We start from the raw sequence: 26,364 nt of genomic DNA, 5'->3' as shown, positions 1-26,364 counted from the left end.
AGAGGTGCATCGTGGGGTTGAAGCCCCACCGCCTTTCATTTTCCGACCTTTAATTCGCACACTCTCTTAAGCGCGGCCGTTTAACATTCTCGGCCGGGCCGGCGTCGCTCTGCACTCGGCGGGTAACGACCCTCGACAAGCGCAGAGGCACTTAGAGCCCGGCTCCGCCTCCTCTGGACCAACACGGTTCACGGAGAGGGGAGGAAGGAGCGGCGTGGAGTGTGTTGTGATTATGGATTAGAAATACAACGCAGGCCTGCTGCATGTGTCCAGTGTTTACCGCTTTATTAGCGGTCTCGTATACGATGAGCGGCCGGCTCGGTAACTGGAGCGCCCGCCGCTCGCCAGTAACCGGACGTCTCCTCGCGTTGTTTTCATGGCGCGTCTGCATCTCACAAATAACCCCCGGTCAGTCGTGGAAACCCGAGTTCTGATTTGGACTTGTTCATTTCAGTCTTAGCTTCAGTTGCACACCAGATTTAATCATGTTGGATGCACCAACAGCGTCCTGCGTGGTTGTGGTTGTTGTTGTTGTTGTTGGTGGTGCAATACTTTCTCATGTCTCGTCAGGTTTGTGAAAATGGGCGTTTAAAGTGGTCAAACTAATCAGAAAGAGGCGGGGGGAGTGAGTCGGTCGCGGCGGCCGGCGTACCTTTTCGTGGTAGGCGGTGATGAGCCACAGCTCCAGGTCCAGGTTGTTGCTCCTCTTCTCGGCGCCGATGAAGTGGAGGATGTTGTCGTGCTTCATGCCGCACACGCTGAAGATCTCGTACTCGTTCTGCCACGACAGTTTGTCCTGGACGGAGAGAGAGACGGGAGCGGGTGTTGTTCGTGTCGTCAGAAGGCGGCTTTACGTATTCATGAGCTTCAGACCGCGAAGAACCGAGCCTCGCCATTGGCTGACGACGGGACTGATTTAAAGAATCAAATATACCTTGTAGGAGAAAAGTTAGGTCGCGTTAGAATAATAAAAGCATTATTTTGCTGCCTTCTCCCTCGTTCCCTCGCCTCCTCGTCTCCTCACCTGAATGGGGAAGATCTTCACGGCCACGAAGTCGTTGAGCAGCTGGGCCTTCCACACGCAGCCGAAGCGCCCCCTGGCCTTCATCTCGATGAGCTGCAGGGGCTTGTGACCCAGGATGGGGGACGGGGGCAAAGGCCCGGGGTCCTGAGAGAGAGGGAGGGCAGAGGAAACGAGGAAAGAGTTATTCTCCATTCTTCTTGCAGGTCCTAAGTAGCAGCTCCTCCCACTGGAGGCGACCGGGCTGCTGGTTCCGCCCTCTCCAGAGCGCTCCTCTTTCTTCTCTGTGGCGTGGAGTCTCGCTGCTTCTTTTGTCTTGTTGTATTTATTTTTTACGAGTCTGTCTCCGGCTTTATTTGATTGTTAAAGCACTTTACGGACTCTGGTTTTGGGAAGTGCTGCATGTTGGGAGTTCAGCGTTGTTGTTATTACTGCGAAGGTTTTTCTTTTGGCAGCGGGGGGGACGCAGGATATTAAATAAGGGCTTTGGATTCATTCATTTTCAAATTGAATTAAAAACCCCCGGAGGCTGCTTTTGAGTTCATAGATTGGGGAACGGGAAGGGTGCCAGTTTAAAACCTCCACTACCCCTGAGCAAAGCACACAAAGCTCAGCCTTCGACATGAATGGGAAGCTGAATGAAAAGGAACAATACGGTCGGGGAGCCGAGGCGTGAAAACCTCCGGCAGGTCCAAACCACATGCGCTCATGCTAATCCAGAATAAACAACAAGTGTGAGCCAAGTGTTCCACGTGTAGAGGACGCTAAACGCAGCTGGCCATCGGGATTAAGCCGATCACTTTCACAGGGGGGGGGGGGGGGCAGAGGGCAGAGAGGAGCACGCCGCGAGGGGAGTCACATTTCCAAAAAGGATAAAAAAGGTGGAGGAGAAAGACGAGCGCATGACGGATGGCCTTTGATGAAACCAGATACGCTTCTGTAAAATCTCCACCGGGGCCTCCGGTATCGCTGTCGGCGGGGAGAGAAGAAAGAAGGAGGCCGTGTTCGTGTTTTTACTTGAACTGAAAGCTGACGGAGCGGCTGGATACGCCGGAGCAGGTTCCAGGACCCCGAGGCCCACGGGCGGCCGGCGATATATCAAACGCCGCTCGACAGTCTGCTCCCGACGCCCGATGCCCCCCCCCCCCCTCGGGTGAAAGGGTTCGCAGACGAGATGGAATACACGTAATCTCAATGAAAAAAAGAGCGAAGCTACGTTACTGCCGAAGGTGTTTGGCACCGACACCTTTTCTTAAAGACGCACACACGTCCCGACAGGAGTGCTGTGGCAACGGGAGCAAACTGAACATCGTTAAGTCGTTCATGGGGTTTTGATTTATACATCCAGCTGGAAACGTGGCGTCAAGAACGAAGGGACCGATTCTCCAGTTTAATGCGTGTAAACAGTGGTAATGTAACTGTGAATCCACCAACAGGCTCAGATGAATGCATGTGAAGTAGCGTGTGCTGCCGAGTTAAATCACCATGCATTGTTGAGAAACAGGAGCTTGTTAACATATATCACTTAAGGTGCCGTTTGCTCCGGGACGACCCAACTGCTCCCCCGGGACGCTGAAGTTTCCCTCGTCTAATGCGTTATCGAGTGGAGGTTATTCTCGTGGCGGCGGCTGCAGCTTTGAGAGAAGAGAAGAAGGAACCGGCGCGTTGAACACAACGTCCAGGACAACCTCTACGGCCGCCGACGTGTTTCCCTCTCAGAGAGAAGAGACACGGAGTTATCCTCACTTCAACTTCAGTCACCGCCGAGAGATTTGAAGCTCGGATGGAAGAAGAACCGACACGTTGAGGCAGAACCTGCAGACCAGAACCGACTGGCTCCGTGGTACCATGTGACCTTCTTCCATTCAAGGCATTCGATCAGTACGAGTCCATCAAAACGCTCGTTTTCTCGGTCCGCCTGCCGTCCCAATCGAGTTTGATCCGTTTCTCCCGACACATTGAAGAGTCATAACATATGAAATGATGACATCTGTGGAGGGCGAGGCCCGTTTTCGGTCTTTATCCGACACGTGAGCGCCGGTCTACGAGCCCACTGCGAGTACCAACACAACGACCAGGAACTGTGACCTGAATACTTATAAGAGCAATTAAATACGACAGGAAATTGCATGTGTGTGTGTGGGGAGATGCAGCAGCGCCGCCCACCCGTTAGTGATTATTGATCTTCGGGTCCATAGCGATGAGGACTCTGATCATGGTTTGGTCTCAGCTCAGTTTGCAGACATTTAATACATTTGTCTGCATCTTCAAACTATTTCCTGTACGTCTCTGTGCTCTGTAATTAAAGCTTTTCCCATTATGATCGTGATTTCTTAAAAAAAAATGCAATTCTGAGAGGAGTCTGCAGAAACGCAGCTAATTAAAAACACATCTTTTGTCCTTTATTATGATTGCGGTTCACGAGCGGGACGTTATGGCCGTGAAACGCCACCAAACGAGTTTCTCTATTTGATGACCTTGGAGGGGAAAGTCTGGTTCCCCTCACAATTACAGCCAATCAGAGCGCCTGCACACACATCGCCACGGCAGATCCCCCAGCATGCATTGTGCTCGGTTAAATATGAGATATCGAGATGTGCATGAGGACAAAATGAGCCAGGTGACCATGTGACTGATGGTTCTGATGGTTCTGATGGCACAGGACCGGTCCTCAACACCGTGAGAGATGATGACGATGAGGATGAACAGAAAAAAGGAGAACTGAAGTTATTGCGGGACTCTCTTCTTTCTTTGCGTCCGCATTGTTTCTGGTAAAAAGAGAAAAGCGCCGTGTCGGTCTTCCGGGCTTCGGCCTGTCCGAGGCGGCCCGGCCTCCCTCGGGAGTCACCGGATCCCCGGTCCGATCGCAGGGCGCCGTGGCCTCCAGCGGGCGCATTACACTTAGTCAGCAGGCCACAGGAAACAGGAAAAACAGAATGTGCTGCTTCACGCCGTTCTCCCCGACCGTCTCGCGTGGCCTAATCGGATTACACCGGCACCTATTGCATCAGAACGGGTCCTTTGGCTCCGGGCTCGGGGGCGGCTGAGTATTCACGGACCGAACAGAGTTAAAAAAAGCTACGTTTGGTTTTTAGAAGTTGGATGAGCAGATATTCTGGATTCTTAAGGTCATATCTTGTTGACTGTGTGGCCATAAAACTTGATACCACACACAAACCGGTGGTGACCTTTAAGGGAGATAACCTGCAGCTGGACTGACAATGAGCTCCACACTTTGTTATGCGGCTGCCTCCTGGTTTGTAAAGGAGCATCTTCTGAGACGTCTGCAGCCCCCTCGCCTCCAGCTTTGAGGACATTTGCAAAAGGCTTAAGCTCCGCAAGTCATTCACACTCTGGACGTGTTCCATGAAAGAGGGAAACATGTGTCTGCACTCGCCCTCAGCCTGCAAACGAGAGGTGAAAGCATGCGTTCGGACGCGTGGAGCCGGAGGTCCAGTAGAACCGGGTCACATGGGGCACAATGAGTCACATCAACATCACAGGTGGACATCCACACCCACAAAAAGAAAGAAAAGGGGGAGGGGCTGCATTCGGCGTCGGCCACTTTCCACCATGCACAACACGTTCTGAGCGGGGAGCACGAAAGACATCCATCCATGCAATGAACCCAGGCAGGAACAACAACAACAACAACAGACATGTGCTGCGAACCGAAGTAAACAAGACGCTGTCGGTAAAAAAAAAAAAGCAGAAGAACAAAACGTTGGTCTGGGATCGAGGTGGAGAACTGAAACCAAGCTCTGGACCCAAAAGAAGAGGAGGGGGTGGAGGGGGGGTCATGTGAACTGCTCTTACCTCCACCATAATGTGAAAGGCGTGCTTGTTGAAAAAAGAACATGAGAAGCAAAACAGAGGAATTATTTTCTGTCGGTTAGTGGATGAGAAGGCAGATGAGGAGGGAGGAGGTGACGGGTCGCTCGGTTCTCCCCTCTCTCCGACAGGGTGCTGGTCGGGATGCCACGCGGATCGGTATCATAAGCAGGTTTATGGAAGCGGAGCAACTTAAAGCGGGTTGAGCAATGTGTGGAGGTTCTCCTGGAGCACAAACTAAAAGAAAAGCATGAATGGAGCCACAACAACAATCACGACATGTGGATGAAATGAGAGGTCCTCCTCAAGCAGGCTGGGGGATGCTTTGCCTTCTGTAAAACCTGATGAGGAGAATGCGTCTGAAGATCACCGATAAAGCCGAGGAAATCATATCTGAGCAACTCTGTGATGTGGTCGCCACTCAAAACGTATTTAAAGTTTGATGCTCAGCCACATTAATGTTAAATAAAAGCTCATTTAGTCTCTCGCTGAGACGATTTCAAGCATAACTCAACCCTGAAACTGTGTTTCTCTTCCAGCTCATCATTCGCCGGTAACAATATGTGCAGAACCAGCACAAGATAAAATGATCAATAAGCAATAGATCTACGTCACAGCGAGCGCTGCCTGTCCGTCCGGGGGCCTTCGGGCTTTGAGGAGTCCTCTGGCCTATCAGGAGTCTCTTGGAAAGCTGCACCCAGACAAACAAGACGCGAGTAGCTCCATAATAAAGCAATTGATGAGATTTTGGTCAGAATCGATCTGCCAGATGGACGGAGGATAAGAAAATGGGGTCCGGGTGGAAAAGAGAAAAAAAAGAGCGTCCAGACGTATGTTTAAGTGCTCCTCCGGCCTCTGCCGGGGGAGCTGTGGGTCTGTGTACTCAGACACAATCAATGCCAGTTCGCCTCCGCTTCGCAGCGGTGTGAATAACGGAGGCCTGGTGGCAGAATACGCAGCCGGCGATGGACCTGGATGACAGTGACATCATGACGGAGGCCATTAAGCCGCTCCGCCTGCGTCTCACCCCGGATTAAATCCCGCGATGGGTCGTGGAGTTTAAATATGTAAATGCGCTTTGTGATGCGATCAAGCCGCCTCCTCCTTCGCGATGGACTCCGCCCCTTCGGCCGACGGGGACGCGCGAGGAGCTCCGTGTGCACTCGGTCCGCTTCCTTTCCTCGGGGCCATTAAAGACTCCATTAAAGATCATTAAGTGGGAGCCATTACTTCTGCGTGTTTCATCCCTGTGCAGAGAAAACAAATACCTGCAGAAAAATGTATGCAGGAGACATTTTGGGGTGGGGTAAGATTGATTTGAATTTCATGAAGACAGATATAGATTTTTCCGTCTTTAGGTCATGAACATGAAACGGCACTAGCCGTCATTGTGGAGAGGCGACATCTCGGCGCTGCGATCCGACCGCAGCTGCTCATAATCACACTCCTACTCCTTTTAATTAGAGATTTAGATTAAATGAGCGCAGTGCGAAGCGGAGCTCTGCCAGTTTTTTTTCTTTTTTAGAAATAAGCGGCACATGGATGTTGGGAAACGGCCAACACCTGTGATGAACGAGTAGAAACCCGCTCCTCATTCACGCAGGGCGTGAAATAATCTAACTGGGCAATTTGTAACTGTCACGTATAAAAAGCCCGACTGCGTCCGGAGCATTATGCAGCAAACCAGCAGCACCAAGCAGAAACGGGCAAATCTATAAAAGAGTTTCACCGAGTCCCTGAAAGCGGAGACGGGATGCGATGAGCTCTTCTTCACGGGCTTATTATTCAAATCTAAGCAGGTGTGTTGCACACGATGAATTGCAAAAAAACGTCCGCGGTTAGTTTGAAGCAACGCGTCCACGGAGAGCTGCTGAAAAGTTTGTTGTGTTGTTTGCTCGCCAAAAGTTGGAGATCAATACCACTCTCGTATCGGCGAGATTAGTTTTGACTTCGTGCCACGAGTCGCTTTTAACAGGAGGCATTTTTTAAATGTCAGTTATGTTGTAGTCGAGAAAAGGTCTCTCGCTCTCTCTTTATTTTTAGATATATATATATATATATATAAATTTAAATAAACATAAATAAATATATAAATATACATAATGAAATAAATATATATCTATAAACATAAATATATATATATAAAGAAACATACATATAAATATATATAAATAAATATAATAATAATAATTAAAAAAGCAAAAAAATGCACATATCTATAAAGGAACATAAATATATATATATATATAATAAAAAATAAGTATATAATATATATACAAATATATATTACATACATGTTTTTTTAATTAATATTATTTTTAATAATAATCTGTTACAAAACAAGCTGCGATGCCAGAGCTCCTGAACGTGTATCAGATATAATCTGATGCTCCCTGTACTTCCATGCATTAAATAATTCTGCACACACGCGACTCAGACACATCCGGCATGGCTTCATTTGTTTCATCCCGGCTACTTGATTTCATTTCTCCCTCCTGTGATTTTATGAATATTTTAGCTGCCTCGTCATTAGTTATCCGAGCCGCTCTTCTTCGTTCCCGTTTTGTTTAATGTTGTTTATTTATTCATCCATCGGTTTCCAGGTAGGGTGATTCATAAGCCTCTTAGCGGTGTTGTTTTTCCATTAGCAGTTGATTGCATTGTGTCACTGTCTTTTTATGTCTTCCCCGCCACTGTGCGAATACAATACCTAAGTTATAGAAAGAATAGCATGTGGGTGCTCCCCCCCTCCCCTCCCCCCCCCGCCACCATCCATCCTCCAAGGCAGGCCTGCGAGCGCCTCTGTGTTTAGTCGTGCTTGCCGATATAAAGCCTCATCAATAATGCAGCGGCCCCCGACTCCTCTTCCATACGGTGGAAGCTCTGCACGGCTTTTCTTTTTCCCAGCAGAGAATATCGCTCTGCGCTTTGCCGTCGGGTTAAAAAAAAATCTTAAGAAGAGAAGGATTCTGGGAATGCGGAGCTTTATTCTCAGCGCTGCAAGAGAAGGGGGGATGTTTAAAAGGTGATGAAACCGTCCGATTCAAGTGAAGACGTGCAGAGAGGACTTTTTCAACCAAGCAGCGATGGAAAAAGCCTGATGGCAAGTTTAGAACGAGGAAAAGAAAAGAGAGCGAGTAATAAAAGTCCATTTCCATCCTGTGAGATTAAAAGCCCGACACAATACGGCTTCTTTTTATTCTAATATCAACTCACTCAACCGGAGCGGGAGGAGACAACTTCTGCAATTCGCTTATTATTTTAGAAACATTTCACGTTGTGTTTGCGATCAACAGCTGAAGCGGGACGCGCCGGCAAAAAGAGAGAGAAACTCCGAAGAGAAAGAGGACACCGCCGCTCCGCTCGATTGACAGGTGACCTCTGGAGACGCCCATGAGCGGTGGGTAATCTGTGCCTTTTGGTTCTCTGAGACTTACATGTGTGGGGACGAGGGCGGCCGGGTAGGCCAGTTTGTGATGCCTCCACATCCAGAAGGAGAAGAGCACCACGGTGGCCAGGCCGATGATGGGCACCAGGGAGTACAGCAGGGTGCTTAAGAGCTGGGGCTTCTGGGAAAATGGGTTGGAGGTGGCTGTGGGGAGAGAGAGAGAGAGAGGGAGAGGATGGTGGAAAGAAGAAGAAACGTTTTAAGACAGGACTCATAACCTTCATAGAAACACAAATATGAGCTGTGGAATATAGAAAATGATGACATGAAACAGAAATAAAGAGAAAGCAAACGGCGCGCCTGATTGGCCGGACAATGTGCGACATCATCTCTAAGTGCAGCAGCTACTCTGCTTGCAGCTCACTGTGCTTAGGGATCATATCAATGTACGCGCGCGCACACACACACACACACACAGGGCCGCACGCACGCAGCAGGATTAGCAAATATATCTGGTGACATAACGTAATCCGCCTGCCAAAAATAACAAGAGGCCTGAACTGTGGCCGACCCCGGCGGTGGGCGTCGCCCGCTGGCTCGGCCCGCTGGCTCGGCCCGCTGGCTCGGCCCGCTGGCTCGGCCCGGTCCTCCCGTCACGAGGTGTGACAGTCTGATTCAGCAGAAGCTGTCAGAGCGCCGGCGCTCCGACGCCAACCGGGGGGGGGGGGGGGGGGGGGCGCCCAGCGGGGCTGCACCAGCTGCATCGCGGGGAGGTTGTTTTCTCCGCAGGTTCCAGAGAATCACATTTAAAGAAATACGAAAAGACAGACGGGCCTGTTGGACAATTTAGGACAAGGACGCCAGAGACGCCAGAGACGCCAGAACCGCCAGATGTGGTTTGAATCAGTCTCACTGTCTGTTCCTCACATAGAAACTCTGGTTATCAAAGAACTCTTTTAAACCTTTTACCCTTTAAAGCAAAAGTAGGAATCATAAACAAATGAATATCAAGGTGTCGCGCTGACACGTTCGCCAGAGGATGAGGAGGAGGGAGGATCGGTTTATCGGGGCCTTTATTGGTAAGATGCATCATTTAGGGCGCCGGCAGACATCCAGAGCACGAGTACCTCACATGACGCTGTGGAGGACCGACTCGCCAAAATAAAAGCGTGGACGTTGTGTAAATGAGTGTTGTCGCTCCCAACTGGAGTTAAGCGGCGTGTGCGTGCCGGCCCGTACGTACTGTAGGCGGTGGAGTGGTGCGGGTAGATCTGCGGCGTGGCGTCCGGGGCGTACAGGAACCTCTCGTTGCACAGGTTGCCTTCGCAGCAGCAGAAGAAGACGTCGGGGCTCTCCTTCCTCTCCACACACTCGTTACTGCAGAGGACACAGAGGCGGACCTCGTCAGTCTCTCTGCTCAGAGGACACAGAGGCAATTTATTTTATTTAAGTGCGAGTGAGTGCATCGTACGCAGGGGAACAAAACCATCATCTGCATGTGCACACACACACACACACACACACACACACACACACACACACACACACACAGTTCTGGAGCAATCACTGCAGAAGACATTTTCTGAAAAGCGCACCAACACACTTGGAACATGCGCGCACTTCCACACACATACTCACACTTCCTCTCGACATGAAAGAAAAACATTTATAAAAAATGTAACTCCCACACATACTCGTGTACACTAACAATCGCACACTCTCTCTCTCTTTCACACTCACACACAGTCATCAGATAAAAGCCAAAGGAAGTGGCGGCCGCCCTCGACTCGCTCCGGGCTCTCCGGGGAGGCGAGGCGGCGCCGTCTGAGCAGAGGTGCCCAAATTGTGCGGGCTGCAGAATCAACAGAAACTTTATCGCCGGGAATCAAAAGGGAAACGAGCAGAACCGGCTCCGCCCGGCAGCCTGTGTCAGAGGAAACCAGAATAATACCGCCGATTAATATCTGTTTACTGCTGGTCATTAGAAACGCAGCCTGGTGCCAGTCGCTGGGACGGGGACGCTCAGGAGGAGCGGAGCGCCAGGAGCCTCAGGAGCGCCACAGAGCGGCGCGGCGGGGGTTAATGTGCAGCTGCTGAGCTTCAGAGGCTGTATGCATGTCTGTACATGTGTGTGTGTGTATCACATATGTGTGTATGCATGTGTGCATACATGTATGTATGCACACATGCGTGTATGCATACATACATACATGCATATATGATTTTGTGTGTATGTGTGTGTACGTATGCATGTATTTGGGTATGTGTACATGTATGCATGTGTGTGTGCATGCATGTATTTATGCATCTATGTATGTGTGTATGTGTGCATGTGGACACACATATGTGATACATACATACATTCATACACACGGAAAAATAAATGCATGCACACACACATGTACACACACATACACAAATACATGCATACGTACACACACATACACACACAATCATATATGCATACATACATGCATACACACACATACCTACATGTACACACATACACACAATCATACATACACACACATACATACCTACCTACATGTACACACACACACACACATTCATATATGCATACATACCTACCTACATGTACACACATACACACAATCATACATACACACACAGACACACACACACAGACACGAGGAGTAAAGTGTGTCCCTGCAGAAACAGGGTGGTCAGGTGAAGGTCCAGGTGTGTTCACGCCGTACCTGTCGTAGCAGTTGACGTCGTCCAGCCAGCAGCCCTGCCGGACCACCTCCACGGCGCCGGAGATGTTCTTCCACGTGGCGAAGCAGTGGCGCCGCTTCTCCTTGTCGCCGTAGCAGGGCTCGATGCCGCTGCGGTTGGTGCGCTCCTTCTCCCAGCTGGCGTTGTAGTAGGCGCATTCTTGCGTCTCCGAGCGTCCCAGGATGGCACCTGCAGAGGTCGAAGAGGACGAAGAGGTCGAAGAGGATGAAGAGGACACATTAGTATTTTTTGAAGGCGGCATTCGTGCATTGAAGTCGTTTCCCGGAGGGTTGAAAATAGCAATTATTCTATCAAACAGCTTTTGAAGTTGAGGATTTACGAGCCACTGTGGCTGGAAGATGAAACGCATGAAATAGGAGTGTCAATAACTGCTGCAGCGTGTTTTACAGCCTTTAAGCTATAAGTAGTCACGATAAAATTCACTATTTTTGTTTCTCTCGAGAGCCTCAGAGTCAATACATCAATGACAGAAGACGGGCAATAAAAACTGTCCAGGTGTGCCAGAGAAAACAAAGCCGTGAGCCGATCGCACCACCCCGCCAAAATAAAAGACTCTGATTTCCCGCGGAGGAACGCAGACGGCGTGTTTTCATGCAAACCGATATCCAGGGAAGAACGGAGCGCGACAGCTTGTCACTTTAGCCTCTCGTCACCCGTCGGAGAGCTCGTCCGGCTCAGACCGCTGACGGGTCTGAAGACGAGTCGGCTTCAGGAACCCGGGACCGCTTCCTGCGTGGCGTTTTGTTTGCGCTCCCCGAGGTGCAATGAGTCGGTTTCTACCGCTCCGAGACATCGATGTGAACCCTCCCTCTGCTCCTGGCCCGAGAAGCCACTTATTCTCATCATCATCACGGTACTCACTGATATGTTTCTGCTTTAAAATCACACTTACAAAAGACAAGCTACAAAAAAACAGACCTTTAAACTCTGTGAAATAGGAAAAGTTGCCTGAGGCTCTAAATCGTGCAACACATCTGTTTTAATGTGCGTCTATTTTAATTCCATCACACAATTTGGGGATTTAATGTGCGATTACTGAAGTTTATGATTGTCTCTTCAGATGTGCTCATAAACACATGTGAGGAAACCTTCCTGTTCAGATCCACCAACAACTATTTGACCTACAAATAGCAGGTTTTCTTCATGAAGTATGTATTTATGCTCATTTTATATGCTCATATATTTGCACTGTTATTATTTATTGTTTCTTTTAACGTGTTATCCAACAGAGGAGTGCGAGACAACAAGAATAACGCTGATCGTTATCCTGCCGGCTCTTCAGTCGCGCCGCGCGTCGGGAAATTAGGGCCGAGCTTCCAGAACGGAGGTAACCTTCATGAAGATGATGCAGCGCGTATTAAAAATGGCGGCTAAAGTGAAGCCAGTTAAAGCGAGCAGAGGGCGTGGCTCCGCCCCTTTTTCTCGTCAAATCCCCTTTCAGTTCGTCAGGTCTTAAATCCCTGAACTTGCCGGCACTAAATGAACGAGAGCAACAGTTTTAATGTCGCCGCTTGAGCTCCGGAAGGATCCAGGCAAGGGAAAAAAAAGAACGACTGCCAAGGCGCCCTTGAGCAAGCCTCGTGCAGCAGGGAGTTGTTGGGTTAAGGCAGCGCCCCCTGCACTTAACGACTGCAGTGAACTCGAATGCCCGGTGAGCCTTTTCCACATCCCAGCATGCCTTGCGCCGCTCTCCCTCGGAGCGGCCTCGTCCGAGGCTCCGCCGCGTTTGGGCGAACTCCCCTGAGCGGTTTAAAGTGCGCTCCGCACGGCGCCGGCCTGCTCGCCTTTCTGCTTCCTCCTGGAGGGAGTGAGCGCATCGCTCCACTCGAGGGGAGCCGGGCGCCGCAATTACGGAGAGGAGGCGAGAGCGGAAGGGTTCGCTCGTCGGCCGCGCTGCCGGGCTCGCCCGTTTCCACTTCGCCCCGGGAGCGAATCGCAACGAGAGGATCGGCCCCACGTCACCACGGTGCAGAGGCGAAGCAACGGGTGGAGTAAACGGGGTTCTTCCAGGACGACCAAACTGAAATCTCGGTATAAACATGAACAATTGTGCGTATTGAGAGCGTACGCCGGCTTATATTTAGAGCGTCTTTCTTTAAAAAAACATATTATTTCAAACTCGGCGTAAATGAGCTGAAACATGACTTTTAAATTTCCATGATTTTTCCAGGTTTTCCATGACCGTACGAACCCGGAATAAATGTTATTCCCAAAGACAGGTTAGGAAATGTACATATTTTTTATGGGGTAATTTTTGACCTTTGCCCTCGTGTATTTCGCCCCTAAAGAACCTTCTGATGGGTCAGGAGGCGTTAATATTATAAACCAAGCCACGGTTTCAACTGATGGTTATTTTCTGGCTATTAATCTGCAGATTTTGTCGGTCCGTTAATGTTTTTTTTCAATAACATGTTAGAATACAGTGAAAGATCTCCGGTATAATAAACCCGAGGTTCATAATCGTCCTCAACACAAAGATATTTAATCACATATCACGACACAAAAGCGTTAAATCCTCCCGTCTGAGCTCGGTTTGATCCTCCCGCCCTGAGCTTTCTGATATCGTCTCATATACATTCACGAGGCCGCTCCATTGATAACCACTCAGAGAGAGAGAGAGAGAGAGAGCCGTGTGAACTGCAAACAGAGCCGCGCTGTAAATACAGCTCCAATCAATCACGGCTCTGAAGCGAGGCGACGGGACGGCCGCCTATAGCGCGGCGTGCCAGAGGTGGGCGAGCGCTGCCCGGCAGCACGGCGGATGTGAAGGATAACCACGCCGAGAAATCAATCTTCTGACTAAGTCGCAGCTCAGAGTTCACTAAAGCGGATGATGTCAGTGAGCGCAGAGCGATTGCGCAAGGACGTACAATAACGGGGATTCCACACACGGGCGGAGAGGAGCCGCTCAGGCGGGAGGCGTCTCACGCCTAGGAACGGCCAACGGGCTCGGGGGGGAAGGTCGGCGCCGAGTCCGCGCGGTTGGTTCAAGGTCGTTTTCTTGTTGCGTATATTTCACGTCCGCGTCGAAAATAAAAGAAAGGAGAAAAGAGGAGAAGCCGAACGGCGGTTGTTGATGGTCATGGCGCAGCGCGAGGCCGAAAGAAGAGCGTCTATCCCTACGTCTTCGGCCTCTGGTGAGAAACGGAGAGGAGAAGCCGGTCCTTCCTTTTCCTTCATCAAGATGAATATTTGCACAAGTGCAATCAGTCAGATCCCCGCGAGGCCTTCAGGGACGTTCCCCGCCGGCGTTCTTCTCGGGGCGACGGCGTGACCGCGCGGTTCTCTCCTGCAGCCGGAGACATCCATCACGGTTCACCGCGACCTACTTTTTGGTTGCGGACGTTTCTGCAAAACTTCTCAACGCCACGACCCACTTCTCCATCCCCCCCCCCCCCCCGACCCTCGTTAGCCGCCTGCCCGGTGGCTCGAGAATTCACTCTGACATTTCACATTTTGGCCATTTAGCCGATGCTCTTTTCCGCGGTGATTAAGCCCCTCCCCCTCCTGCCCCGGTCCAGCTCACTGTGAGGGCACGAGACATTCTGATGAGGCAATTAGTCCCGATTTCATTTAAAAAAAAGAACAATTAGACGGCAAACAGGGGGGAGAGGAGGCAGGGGGAGTCCCTCCAGAGAGTATAACGATGGAAAGGAGTGTGGACTTGGCAGCGCCGACTGGAGATTACTGATTATCTGCTGCCGGCTCTTCTGAAAATTCTATCTTTTGTTCGGCGGCCAAGAGGTGACGTCAGGTAAAAGGCAATTCTGAGAACCTGAATGTGACGTTCTGCGGTGGAACCCGAGTTCAACGAGGTCCTCATGCTGGAGCTCCAGACCTGCAGGTGCAGGAACATGTCGTTACAGGGTTCTTACACATGCAGACCAGTGGATTTCCAGGACTTTAAACCAAATTTCCACAACCAAACTGAAATCTCGGTATAAACATGAACAATTTAGAGAATTTTGTATTAAAAAAGAGAAATCCAAAGCATAGTTTAACTTAAATGAAACAAATGAATGAGACAATAGTTTGATTAAAAGAATAAACATTTCTATACATGTTTATTCCTTTAAACACTAAAATAAATGTTTATTATTTATGTGCAAATCCATCTGTTTATATTAATAATTTCAAACTCGGCGTAAATGTCCATGACTTTTCTAAAACTTTTAGGATTCAAGTTTTTTTCAGGACTTTTCCAGGCCTGGAAATGACCATTTAAAAATTCCATGACTTCTCCAGGTTTTCCATGACCGTACGAACCCTGTAATTAATTATTGTTAAGAAGCTCCACAATGTCCTCACTTAAATGGCATTTTAAGCCTCACATGTTGCTCATTTTACCAGATTGGGTTGAAAAGTTGAACATGCAAGAAGCTCTGAGGAGAGTGGACTACATGTAAAGATCAATGTTCACGAAGAATCATTAAAGGGTACCTGTAGTGCAAAACAACAACGTGCTACATCCATTCGGCGCATCAAATAAATCATATTTACCCCGCCGCTATTGTCAACAAGTCACGCATAGCCCGAGGATTTACATTTCTTTGTCAACATTCCGAGTCCGTGAACGCTTCAGGGCGCAGCCATTTTGCTAGTTATTTACTCATGTCAAAGCTAACTATGACGTTGAGTCGTTGAAAGGAATTCAGCCCATCCGGAGCCACTTCTACGCGTTGCTTCTTGGGATAGATCGGTGGCCTCAAGAATTACACAATCTATATCAGGGGTGCTCAATACGTCGATCGCGGCGACCTGCCAGTCGATCGCGGCGTAGTATTGGTAGATCGCATGACATAAAAAAAATTTGACCCGCCCCCCTGTCACTTTCTCTATAGCGCCACATTACAGCAGAAGCACGTCATTTCTGTCTCTACGTGTTGCGTTGACAGTCCTCTGCCCGCCGTCTCGTGCGCGGAGCTCCGACACCGGTTTGCGGCGCATCGGGACGGACGGAGCAAAGAAAAAGTCACTAGCACCCCGAACATGTCGGCGAACATTGCATCAATGAAAGACATCTCCAGCGCTGGCTTATGCGCGATGTAGCTATCAAGCTCACTCTTTTGTGTGAAGCAGATGAGGTCTAATGACACGATATCATCGGACATAAGTTCGTGCTCTTTACAACAAATGCATTCTATGTCTGTTTTCTGTGGCACATTTCCACAACTGCACCAAACGTCCGCCGACTTGCGTGCACGGTCCGCACGGTGAAGCATCTGGACGGCGGTCCTTCGCATCAACTTCATCAGAATCATCGCTATCATCGCTGTCACAATTCACTAGATGGGGATAGTCTGCTTTTAAAGGTTCAAACAAGTATCCAGTTGCTGAATCAGACAATCTTTCATCGTCCATATTATCAATCTCTCAGCATTTGTTTGCGAGCGCTCGACGTTGTTTATATTGGTATCTGAACACATCCGCTGTGGCTGGCTGTCGATCTATCAACGATCTGACGTCACACCACCCGCGACATATTCAAGCTCCAGTGCAATGTCGCATGTCGGAGTTGAGGACTTTGAACAGCCTAAACTACGTATTGTTATTGAATACTGGACCGTCAGTGCATGAATAACCTTTAGAAACACATTATCTTTTGATCTGGCTACATATTCGTTTTCACTACAGGTACCCTTTAAATAAAGAAACGGCGTCATATTAACAGTTATCACATCTAGAAGTTATTGGACCTGCAGTAATAAAAATGCAGTGCTAAAAACAACTTTGGTGATAAAAAAAGAAAAACATTGATATTTTTTTTCTTGTATATTTTCACAAGAAGGATTATTCTATTTTTTTATTATACTTTCCTTTTTTACAGGAACGTAAACATATTTATTGCAGACGCATCAAACAAGTTATATTATTCTTGAGGAAGTTATTAATATAAGTGATATAGCATTACTCGATGCTAATCTTTCCCAAAACAATACTTTTCCTAGAGGAACACACACTGGAAGCTCTCGGTATTAAATGATTAAATGACTCTATTTGGTACTTTTCTACTTGTTTTTTTGGTGTCCAGTGAAACGTGAAGCTTCTCGAGTATCGACAGAAACACAAGAGGCAGAGCACCGATGAGGAGGAGAAGAAGAACACGAGACGTCTGGAGAAAGTAAGAAACTCACCAGTCTGAACCCGGGTTTAATTTCATAAAACTATGACACCGACCATCAGCCAAAGCGGCGTTACTGGTCGTTTCCTTTCCTTCCTCAGTCACTCCCTCACTCTCTCACTCTTGACTCTTTCACTCCCTCACTCTCTCCCTCACTCTCTCATTCCCTCACTCCCTCTTGACTTTCACTCCCTCACTCTCTCACTCGGCCAGGTTCTCTTTACTCCAAAACCAAACAGATAAAAGAATCTGATGAATGTGGGACTCCTCCAGCTTGAGGCGGTTCTAGAGTCGAGAAACTACGCTTCAGCCTCTCCGCCGTGATTACACGCCACACTCCTTAATAAGAGAGGGAGATAGCGCAGGTGAGTTTATTAGCCTGTAATCGCATCACAGTGTGACGTTCAGGAGGAAGTGTCCATCAGGCATGTTTCTGCCAGAGAACTAAGATCTGATTTCCTCAGAGTGGCCGGTCACGGCGGAGCAGCCTCATAATGAAAAGGCGTGCTGGGCCGGCACTCGGCAGCGGAGGAGGTAAACAACTCATTCATCAGGGCGCGCGTGTGTGTGTGTGTGTGTGTGTCAGGGATTGTTCACGACGATGGAATTCGTTCTAGAGATCAACTTATCAGGTGAAATAGATTTAATATATATGTGCTGGGGAAAGAGGTCAGGCCGAGGTCAGGGGTCACCGTGACGTCCAGCAATACTCGTTACCCCCCCCCCCCCTACACACACACAACTGACTCACCTCAAAGCCACTGAATGTGTGAAGAACCTCAGACATTCAGCAGGAATCTTCTAATTATAGCGGAGTTAACGCTTTAGCACCAAGTTGATAAAAGCAGGAAAAGAATTCTTAATATTCTGCTGTAACAGTGGAGTTCAGACTGTGTGTGTGTGTGTGTGAGGACGGACGCGTCTCTCTTCTTCGGGTGAAATGATGTATTTAAGGAGGTAATTGTGTAATTGTGTGTTAATCACGTCTCGCATCGTTCTCCAGGAGCCGGTCATCTCGCGGCGTCGCGGTCGGGGAGCCGGTCACAAAGACGGCAGTCTTTCCACGGCCGGGCGAGGGGGGGGGGGCATTAAAAACCACAGCACTCAGCAACTGAACCCAAATCCCTTTAATCCGCGCTGGTATGCACCTGGCGGCGCTCGACCATTGGTCCGCGCCGCAATTAGCGTGGCGGCGGCGGACAGGTCACCGTGCCGCTCGGCCGGCGACGCCCACCGCCGCATTCCTGACGAGCTCTACAGGACGGGCAACTTAGAAACCCTCGTTATCTCTCGCCCGATACCGGAGAAGGATCTGGAGCGCCGGGCGTGGCCCAGGTGAGACCGGACTGGATCCCAGACCGCCTCCCAGCTCGCCGTTTAATCCTCGCCGGCTTCACGCTCGCACAAGACGGACCCATAAATCGTCCTCTTTCCTCCGCGAGGCGCCGCCCGCCCGTCTTTATGTTTAGTGTAAACTAACGACGCACACGAGGCGCCCAGCGGACAAAATAAAACGCCGACACTCGTGTTTTTCTTTAATCTATATTACATTCGGGGCGCGGTGGGATTCTGACTCGCTGGATGCGGAAAACACGGACGCAATTAAGGAGGGAAAAATTGAAATGTTACGAGCTGCTTCCAAAGGTTTATCTGTGTGGACGACAGGACAATAAATGTAGCTCCAGAATACCCACCGATGGGTTTTTTTTAGCGGTTCATATGGCGCCAACAATATCGTCCGGATAACGACCCCCCCCCCCACGACACCATTACCCTTCAGTGCTTTTGGTGATAAGGGGTCAGCGCGACCTTCGTGGCAAGAGGCGGGCGAAGAGGAGGAGTAAAGCGGCGAGGACCCCGGAGAGCCTGAAACAAGAGCGTGATGAATGTACAGCTCGCCGTTTTTAATCAAGGGTCCAAGCCGGGCCTCTCCGTCTAGACGGGAGCCCTCCGAGCACAAAGGCAACATCTGCGGGACGCATTCATGACAGGAGAGGACCGCCTCAAGGAGGGCGGGAAGGTGGAACGCTTTTATCCAGAAAGCTATTGAAGCACATCGGTACCTCGAGGCCTCCGATTGGTCGAGTTAACCACCAAGCTGCTCAAGGAGAGCAGGAGACGTTGGCTTTTCCTTGTAGAACTTGGACCCGGCGACGGTCACAGGGCCGCTCATCGACCCGTTATCGAGGTGAGCTCGGGCCGCATTTGCATTTCGGGCTTTTAGCCGACGCTCTTTATCGGCCGTGACTTTCAATGAGCCGAGCGGCTTCGCTTCGAACCGGCCGACGCCCGCAGCGGATGTCGAGCGCGCGACCTTTTGGTTTTTTGTTTTGTTTTTGAGCTCCCTTTTTTATTTATTTTTTATGATCTTTTTATAGGAATGAATGAATACCCCAAAAAACAAAGTAAATATTGTAACTCCAAGAAAATATCCAATAAAAAATAACCTACAAAAAGATCTTTACCGTCGCATTGAAAATGCGGAAGGTTATGTTTTGATCGCCGTGTATTTATTTATTTATTTGTATGCGTGTTATTCGCATAACAAAAAAAGTTTTAAACCGAATCGCATGAAATTTGGTGGGATGATTGGTTATTATCCGGGGACCATTTGCTTAGATTGTGGGATCAATCGGGTCAAAGGTCAAAGTCATGGAAAGGTCAAAATCTTCTTTTTACCAATTTTTATCCAATTGGCATGCAACTAATGCCAATATGATCATAATTCAATGCCAAATCTTGTGATATGCAAAGGTATGCGCTCTACCGAGTGCCGTTCTAGTTAAAAAAATGTATTTATTCATTTATTTAATTAAATTCAGCAAGATTCCCCCAGTAGATATAAATGTATGACAAACTAAAATGACAGACTAAAACGGAAAATATATTATTAGAAATAATAATGGCGTCTGCTTCTCGGCGTGATTAATTACGATGGCTGACTGTAACGCCACCTGAGAGCTGATCAGACGTCGGTGTTATTTCAGTCCCTTAACCCCCGCTTTATAAAAAAAGATCCAGCGCAAATAACCTTTCATTAGCTCCGCCCCCCTCAGGGTGGTTCCTCTCACTCCTTCCCCTCTGCGTTACTCAGACCAACAATCCCCCCTCAATAGCGATCCCGGCGCCGCGGTGAGTCTTCACAGTGAAAGTGTAGATCGTGGTCTATGTGGCAGCTGTGTTTCGGGAGGCCCGAGGCCTTTGAAACCCGTTTGTACATCAATGAATCATTTAAAAAAAGGTTTTAAAGGTCACCTGCCGTGCCTTTCACACTCGATCAATCGAGCGACTGGAAGGGGATTTATTTCCAATGTCGCTCGGAGACCAAAGAACCGGGCGGCGACACAAGCGGAGGAACGGGGATGTGAACTTTCCCAAAGGTCGCCTGCACTCCCGTTTCATTTTGTTGCATTAACGCCCGTCCCGTGGACATAATGGGGATTAAGTCGACTGCGGCTGACGTCCAAGTTGCCCACCGGCTCTTCGTCTCCCAGCTGGGATCAATGGCAGACTCCAAAGTCCTTCTTTTGGAGATTAATATTGATTTCCACCGTATAAACACACCCCTTCCAGAGCAGCTGCGTAGGAATAAAACACGCACCGACACAGAGCGCGCTCATGTGGCGCGCGGCACACCTGGCCTCGGGCTGAATCTAGGAGGGCCATAACTCCCCCTGCAGAGACCTGCTCACCTGGTCACCGTCTCACCTCCTTTGTGTTTACTGGTGTTAAAGCACCGGATGATGCACGGCCCCGCACCAGTGGGGCCCGATGGGGAAACAAGGCGACATCTGGCCTTAACGGATACACCTGGGCTTCTGGAGCCTATTGCATATTGCAAGAGAACATATTAGAAATAGATATGGGGTGGGGGGGAGGGGGGGTAGCCTGCCTCTGACCGCTCCAGGAAACACACAAAACACTGCAGCAGAAGGTTAGTTCAAGACGAACTTCAGACCGCGTGTGCAGTAAATTACAGTTTATATTCGATTAAGGCCACATTTTTGGGGTTTTACGCTTTTATTTACATGTTGTGGAGAAAGACATCAGCCTCGGGGACGCCACAAACAAAAGCTCCTTTCAGCATCTTAAGCTGCACGGAGACGTTCTCCACTACTTAATTGAACTATTTAAATAAGTGCCTTTTAGTGATGTTAAAACTATTTGAAGAGTAAATAAGAAGTAAACATCAGCGTCAGTCGGTTTGTACACTTAGAACTGGCCTCGTGTCTTGAAGGTGAAGCGCGTTGCCTTCGGATTGCAATCAAACAGTGAATCGACTGATTTAAACACGACGCGTTCATCGATTCTTCCAAAGTCGAGCACAGATATCGCGTGTGCGTAAACAATAAAACAATCTCGTGAAGACTGATCCGATAATGAAGTGCGTGCAGGAGGGAACGTTCCCGCCACCGCCTTCAGTCCTCTGGTGAGGTCAGAGGTCGGCGGTAAACCCCGAGCCCGGAGGCGGCAGCCGGCGTCTTGCTCAAGAGGCCTGCAGCAGCCGGCAGGGAACTCAACCAATTTGCCCAGTTAATGCGACTGGTAAATGTTAGATTTCCCCTCCGCGTGGATGTAACCGTACACTGGCGTGCGAGAGGATCGATGTCTGTGTGAAACTGCTGCAGCGAGCAGAATGAAAGAGGGGCGGCCGAATGCGAAGACAAAGCTCGGGACTGGACCGATAAACACCGCGTTGCCTCCAGGTGACCACGAACGCACCGCGCACTTTCACCCCGGGGGCGCGGCCTTTAGAGCGAGGAGGCGGAGCATCGCGGTCTCAGACCCGTTCGCACTCGGTCGCTTATTCGGGGAAACGAGCCGGCCGCGGGGTCAAAAGGTCACGGCTCCTATCGGCCGCGGCGAGCGGGCAGAATTGACCGCGGCGTGGAGATGATGGATTGTTGTTGTTTACGCGCACGTGTGACGCCAAGCGGAGGAAACGCGGAGTCAGTGCGCCTCATCGGCTCCTTGGAAGGTTGTGTTTTTTTAGACGTACGTTTACTCTCCTGCCACGGCGACGCTGACGACCTTGAACCCGCCTTGTCCGCACGCCGCCACGCATCACAACACCGGCAGCTGCTGGACGCGACCGTAAACCAGGTCACGCTCCACATCCACCGCCGCTCTCTGAGCGCGAGAGACACCGAGTCCCAGAGTAAAGAGAACGTCTGGGTTTAAAGCTCAATTAGGGGACTTTGAATATTCATTAATATCGAGAAAACGTGAAAAGGGGAATCCTATAAACTACAGAATCGATGAGTGAGTGAAAACTGGTTCATAATTAGCAAAAATACAGAACAATTTCATAATTATGGTTGCAAGTTGGGCTGTGGGAACTTTAAATTGCATTAAAATACAACCGCAATGACAAATAATCTATTTTTCTGATGTTTATAATATGGTGATGTCATAGAATATGGCTGGGGACATTCAAAGCTTCATTTGATAACCTAAATATTAGTTTGAAACAGTAAGAAATGACATTGGGGACAACCCGAGCTGAAAGAAACTATTAATCAGTGATTAATCTGCCAGATGGTCTGTAAAATAACAATCACAAGTTCACAGAGCTCGCCCAGGGGACCTGCTGAGTGCACGTTTCCAAACAGTATTTAATGTCCTATAATATAAGATGAAGTAAGACTAGAAACCTTCATATTTAAAGTTAAACTTTTGCCATTTAAGTTTTGATCGCCGTGTATTTATTTATTTATTTGTATGCGTGTTACTCGCATAACTCAAAAAGTATTAAACCGAATCGCATGACATTTGGTGGGATGATTGGTTATTGTCCAGGGACCATTTGATTAGATTTTGGGATCAATCGGGTCAAAGGTCAAGGTCACGAAAAGGTCAAAATCTTCTTTTTACCATAGCGCGGTCAATTTTTATCCAATTGTCATGCAACTAATGCCAAAATGTTCATAATTCAATGCCCAATCTTGTGATATGCGAAGGTATGCGCTCTACCGAGTGCCCGTACTAATTTTAATTGTTTGCGTATCATATCGCTGATAAATGCGGACAAAGCGCCGACTAATGACCCAACGAGCAGCTTTGTCTCATCAATTCCCGTCTGAAGAAACGTCCACGACACCAGAAATGAGCTTGAACAACAACAACAACAAAGGCTCCTCTGCATTCATCAAATAAACCCCGCGCCCTGCCCTCATCGGAGGGTTCAACTCAGCTTGGATTTCATCGAAGATGTTTTATTCCACCTCAAGTAGGAAGCCTTCATTTACCCACTTCACACGGTAATGAGCGAGTGGGATAATCACGCGCTGCACTGTGCAATGAAGACGTCACCTGGCTCACAACCGAGCCCACCATTACCGTAACGCAGACGCCTTTTCATCGCTACTCACAACACACCGGCGGCTGGAAGAGGACGACCCCACCGCCACGGGAAGTCTGGATTCGACTTTTTATATTTCTAAAGTCTCAAGTGAGACTGCTTTCATACGGTAGCGTGAATGTTTTGGGAGCACGGCCTTTAAGTTGCACTCGCACGCAAATAATAAGCAACAACAATGCAAATGATGAGCCATATATAGAGGAAAAAACCTGCCTCCAGGTGAGATGTTTATTCTCACTCAACTTGGACCATCTGTGTTTTCTTTAGGCTCCGCCTCCTGGCGATCATCATAAAGGTTAAAGCGTTGCCCCCACTTTGGGGCGTTACAGACATAAACAGAAGTTAAAAGTGCAGGTTTACCTTTCCATTCGTCACCTTTCAGTCACGCCGTGATTACCTAAGGTTATGTTTTGATCGCCGTGTATGTATTTATTTATTTGTATGCGTGTTACTCGCAAAACTCAAAAAGTATTAAACCGAATCGCATGAAATTTGGTAGGATGATTGGTTATTATCCGGGGACCCTTTGATGAGATTTTGGGATTGGTTGGGTCAAAGGTCAAGGTCATGAAAAGGTCAAAATCTTCTTTTTACCATAGCACGGTCAATTTCAATCCAATTGGCATGCAACTAATGCCAAAATGTTCATAATTCAATGCCCAGTCTTGTGATATGTGAAGGTATGCGCTCTACCGAGTGCCCGTTCTAGTTAAACATTGCGGTGGATTCAGGTGTTACGCGAGGACAGGCCGTCTCATCGGGGGGGGGGGGACCGGTCCAGGCCCACGAAGCCTTCGCCCGATGCGTCGTGACGTCTTCACGGCGACGCATCGACTGCCTCCTTAAGACGGTATCTAGTCTGCTGAAGCTGTGCACGCCACACAGGAAAACGCCTACGAGCGAAAAGAAGTAATGGCGGGTTATTATCACCTCGCCGACCCCCGCCGACATTCATTATGCATCCACCCCACGGACACCAGGACACGTGGAGAATGTTCTCCGGCTTGACGCCTGGAAATTGCTCTGCCGCGAAGAGGTTTGACGATTCCAATGCAACACTAAAAAATAAAAAGGTCAAGCCGAGCTAGTTTTCCGTAACCTTTAGAGCTGTATGGCAGGAGTGAAGATAAAAGCTCGACGGTCCCAATTGAAGACTAATGTTGTGTTGTTATTATCGAGCTTCACATCAGCCTGAAGTCACAATGGGCTTTTCTAATTAGCTGCGAGTGTATAACAGTCTTTCTACTCTCATAAAGGGAGTTAAGCTTAATAGTGTACTGGTATGTCCCACAAGACCCCTCTCAGGGACCCCCTTGTGGTCCCCACGCCCCATCTTGGACTCCCTACTGGGATCTACCACATGCACAGTGCATCTCCACACGTGGAGGATGCAAAAGGAAGGGCACAGTGGCGTGTCCCCTCCTTTTTGTTTTGTTGCATTGCACTGCATGCTCCTCAGATAACAACCAGCTCTGCGGAGGCAACAATAAGCATGACACAGATGATAAGAAACAATGCAAATCCACACACACACACACACACACCTGAAGAGCAGGAGATGAGGAAAACGGCGAAGGCCAGTTTGGTGGCGTCTCCCATTTTCCATCCGAATCTGATCCTCCAACTAGAACAAAAGCTAAAAAGATAGTCTCAAATGAAATGTCTTGCTGCTCCAGAGAGCATCGTCTCTGCAAAAAGAGACATCTTTAAAAACGTCAATTTGGAAATCCCAAATATCCCAGGTCAAGCCTTTCTAGTCCCCCCCCCCCCCCCCCCAAAAAAAAACAGAAGGGGTGTGAAGAAGAGGGAGGAGATGTTCGGAGGTATTTCCAGGTCCGGAGAGGCAATGGAGGGCGACTCGTTGGCGCTCACGCCGGGGCTGTCATGAACGTGTCTGCAGCGGTGGTCCGGACGGACCAGCGGGGCGGAGAGCCGAGCCACAGCCGGGCAGGGCGCACATCCATCGGACTGGAATCAAGCGCACTCCACTCTCAAACTTCTCTCCGCGATGGGGCTTCAGTTTAAAAAAAAAAACCAAGCAAACAAGAAGTAGAAGAAAAACAAGACTGCTTAAAGCGGGGTGTTGTTGTTGTTGTTTTATATCCGTGTGGAAGCTCGGCAATCCTCTCTCTCTCTCTCTCCCCTCCCGTCCGATCCAACGGGGAAACAGCCGATTACGGAGCTCCAAAGTGGGCCAAACAACCTTCTCCCCGGTGGAAATGACCCGAGTAAACGAGTGGAAACGGTGTCACGTGTGAGCAATAACCCGCGGAGCTGCCGTGAATCCGCGCAGCTACCGTGGCCACCGGGTTGAGGACGAGCTGCCTTTTTCTCCCCCGAAGTCCGTCTCCTCCTCGCCTCCTCCGGTCGGGACGAATTTCAAGATGGCGTCACTGCTCCTCGACTTCGAGGTACCCGAACGGTTATGCGAAGCTTCCGGTGACGCCTTTCAAAATAAGATGGAGAATGGAATTTAGCGTTTACTTGTTATTATCCTCTTTGTTTTGCCATATGATTCATTTGATCCAATTTGATTACATGTGAGGCTTGTTATCAAGATGAAGTGGGCCTTAGCATAGTGTTTTCATATATACCTATATCTAGTTTTTGTTTGCTTTGTTAGTTAATTGTATTTAATTTATTCTATTTTATTTTGTATATATTGTGTATTTTTCTTATTATTCTATTATATTCTTTTTAAATATGTTGTGTATTTAACACATATTGTAATGCATTTCATCCATGTATAAATTAAAGAATATTAAATAATTGCTTTTTTGGGACAATTAAAGTATCTATACATACATACATATAGAACATCACAGACAATAATAATAATAATACTAAATAATGGGAAAGTGCTCTATTATTTATTTTACTGTAAA

General features: G+C 48.7%; 1 protein-coding gene across 1 annotated transcript in view; it reads right to left on the bottom strand.

Moving 5' to 3' along the window:
* The window catches only part of LOC130204385 (activin receptor type-2A-like), a 32,416-nt gene extending 6,400 nt beyond the window's left edge, over window positions 1–26,016 (bottom strand). The window contains exons 1-6 of the mRNA XM_056431098.1: window positions 25,024–26,016; window positions 10,958–11,165; window positions 9,484–9,617; window positions 8,290–8,444; window positions 1,025–1,168; window positions 653–796 (exon numbers count right to left, since the gene is read on the bottom strand). Coding sequence (XP_056287073.1) covers window positions 653–796; window positions 1,025–1,168; window positions 8,290–8,444; window positions 9,484–9,617; window positions 10,958–11,165; window positions 25,024–25,078 — 840 coding nt within the window. The 5' untranslated portion in view covers window positions 25,079–26,016. The remainder of the gene's footprint in view (window positions 1–652; window positions 797–1,024; window positions 1,169–8,289; window positions 8,445–9,483; window positions 9,618–10,957; window positions 11,166–25,023) is intronic.
* Between the last annotated feature and the right edge of the window lie 348 nt (window positions 26,017–26,364).

This window comes from Pseudoliparis swirei, chromosome 14, assembly GCF_029220125.1.
Source record: "Pseudoliparis swirei isolate HS2019 ecotype Mariana Trench chromosome 14, NWPU_hadal_v1, whole genome shotgun sequence".
Lineage (NCBI taxonomy): Eukaryota > Metazoa > Chordata > Actinopteri > Perciformes > Liparidae > Pseudoliparis > Pseudoliparis swirei.
The sequence above is the reverse complement of the archived record's forward strand: the minus strand, read 5'-3'. Positions and strand labels throughout refer to the sequence as shown.